The sequence below is a fragment of the Chiloscyllium plagiosum genome, chromosome 30 (genome assembly GCF_004010195.1).
Source record: "Chiloscyllium plagiosum isolate BGI_BamShark_2017 chromosome 30, ASM401019v2, whole genome shotgun sequence".
NCBI lineage: Eukaryota > Metazoa > Chordata > Chondrichthyes > Orectolobiformes > Hemiscylliidae > Chiloscyllium > Chiloscyllium plagiosum.
The window spans coordinates 36,836,336-36,838,656 of record NC_057739.1 but is presented as its reverse complement, the minus strand read 5'-3'; the positions used below and the strand labels follow the sequence as shown (position 1 = coordinate 36,838,656).

The window sequence follows — 2,321 nt, the reverse complement described above, 5'->3', positions numbered from 1 at the left end:
GAGGATGTGGTGGAGGCTGGTACAATTGCAACATTTAAGAGGCATTTGGATGGGTATATGAATAGGAAGGGTTTGGAGGGATATGGGCCGGGTGCTGGCAGGTGGGGCTAGATTGGGTTGGGATATCTGGTTGGCATGGACGGGTTGGACTGTTCCATGCTGTACATCTCTGACTCTATAAAATAGAATTAAACAACCCATCTACTAACAATTCAAAGATTTTTAGACATACAGTAAAAGTATATTCACAGAACACACTTTTTAAATTGTGAAGAAACAAAACAACATTTGTATAGTACTGAAAGCATACCCCTGCTACAGCAGTCAAAAATGCATTCATACAATACTCATGCCAGAGTCACTGTATCTAATATCACAGCAGGTTTAAGTCAGTTGTGACTTCCACTTTTAGACTGTCATTGCAGATAGCTTCTTCCTCGATTATGTACTTATTTAAATGTACTCATCTTTGAGTTGTCTCTTCAGGGTTTTATCCCAACACTTCTAGTCTGAGACTAACACAACTCCTCAGTTTAAGGTTTATAATTCACTATATATATATCCTTTCCTTCTCAAGTGCACAGGTTGGCACAACCACCTTATCCCAAGGATTTCACATGGCTGCTTCATTCCAAGTGAAATGAAAACAGAAAGTGCTGGAAAACCCTTTTTCAGCTACGGACATTTCCCTTAAGCTTTAAAAAAAAGTATATACTTGGGTAATGGTCGAATTTTATTGACAATTTTTGAATGTTAAATTTATGGGGTCGACTAATACATGTATATTACTGTTGAGGGGCTGAGATTCATGCTGTACCATTAGCAGAAGCCCAATTGATCTCTAAACGGATAAGGAAGATAAACGACTTATGATAATTCTGAAAACATGGAGTGGAACACAACAGCCAGTGGACTGGAAGACAGAGAGCGGAGCAGAACAACTGGCAAACTGGAAAGCTGAAGTGGAACGTGACGGCTGGTACACTGACTCATAAACATTGATCTGTTCTCTGTGAAGAGCTCGGGTCGATTTTTACATGAGATATATGGAAAATTTCAGGTTATTTGGCCATAAATATGGGATTGACTTTTACATGAGATCGACTATTACTCGAGTAGTTACGGTAAAATCTAGAACACACTAACAAACCTTATATTTAACTTGCTGGAGCACAAAACAATATAAAATGAAACCCCATTTTTGTTGCAGAAAATCACTTCACTAGAAAGCCAAGCTTCAAGAAATGTCTTAAAAAAAAATTATTGTGGCGACAGAATAACATAGAAATGAATTACTAATTTCAGACTCTCAGCCCACTAGTTACTAACAAAAAAATGGAAATCCGAAGTTACAACAAATAATGTCAAAAATATAATCAAAATCCCCCAGTTTACATCAAATACAAAAATGAGACAGTGCATGTATACTGTAGTGAGTTAACAGTACACAAAGAATGGTACTTCAACCTGATATCTTGGGTACTTCTGTGAATCTGCATCTCTTTCTCTCTCTAAGGCAACTCATTAAAAGGAATTTTAAACTGTTCAGATTTTAAAACAAAAATGCTTTTTGTGATGATGACTTTATATATATTTTTAATATTTATATTTAAGTTTGTGTTAGTGACGTATGTGTTTTCTGTGTGTCACAAGTAAATAATTAACTTTGTAGGTATTTCTGAAGCCCTGCTGATTACTTTTAAAACTGTTTGAGGTGTCTACCTTGGCATCGAATAAGCTTTTGTTTATCTGAGGATGTTTTACGATTTGGCAAAGTATACGTGTGCTTTAAGATCTGTTAGAAATATCTGGATTTCGGTTGTTTCCCTTAAACTTAAAACCATTTAGCTTCATGGGAGAGACATTTCTTTTAGTTTTATTTTGTTTTGGGCAGTTCTGTGAAGTCCTTGGATTTAACAGTTGAATAAGACAACACTTCTCAGAAGTGGAGAATTTAGTAAAGTTAGATTACGTCAGAGTAAATAGTGGTAAGTCTCAACCCTGAAGTATTGGGATAAAACCCTGAAGAGGGTACTTGAAATTGAGTACATTTAAGCTCAGGTGTTTCGTCTAGTCGTTGTTACATGAAGCTATCAATGTATTAGGAAAATTTTTTTTGGTGTGTACTATACATGGGGATGGATTTGTTTTGGAATTTTTAAGGGGAAATTTGGGATTAATGGGAGTATACTTTTACTTCTGTTGAAAAATATTCTAATGTGTGTTTACTTTAGACAAATGTAAGTTGTTGCATTTTGGCAGTGCTTATACAGTTGAAGGGCAGGACTGGTACAGTTAATGACGTTGGTGAGGCCTCTTCT

General features: G+C 36.0%; 1 protein-coding gene across 2 annotated transcripts in view; it reads left to right on the top strand.

The window, feature by feature from the left end:
• Window positions 1-1,529, top strand: part of LOC122564924 (protein GPR107-like) — a 75,421-nt gene extending 73,892 nt beyond the window's left edge. Inside the window, exon 18 of one of the 2 annotated variants that reach the window (XM_043720406.1) lies at window positions 578-1,529. In XM_043720406.1, the coding sequence (XP_043576341.1) occupies window positions 578-644 (67 nt within the window). In that variant the 3' untranslated portion in view covers window positions 645-1,529. The remainder of the gene's footprint in view (window positions 1-577) is intronic. The other variant, XM_043720404.1, reaches the window with a different exon arrangement.
• Window positions 1,530-2,321: the final 792 nt, after the last annotated feature.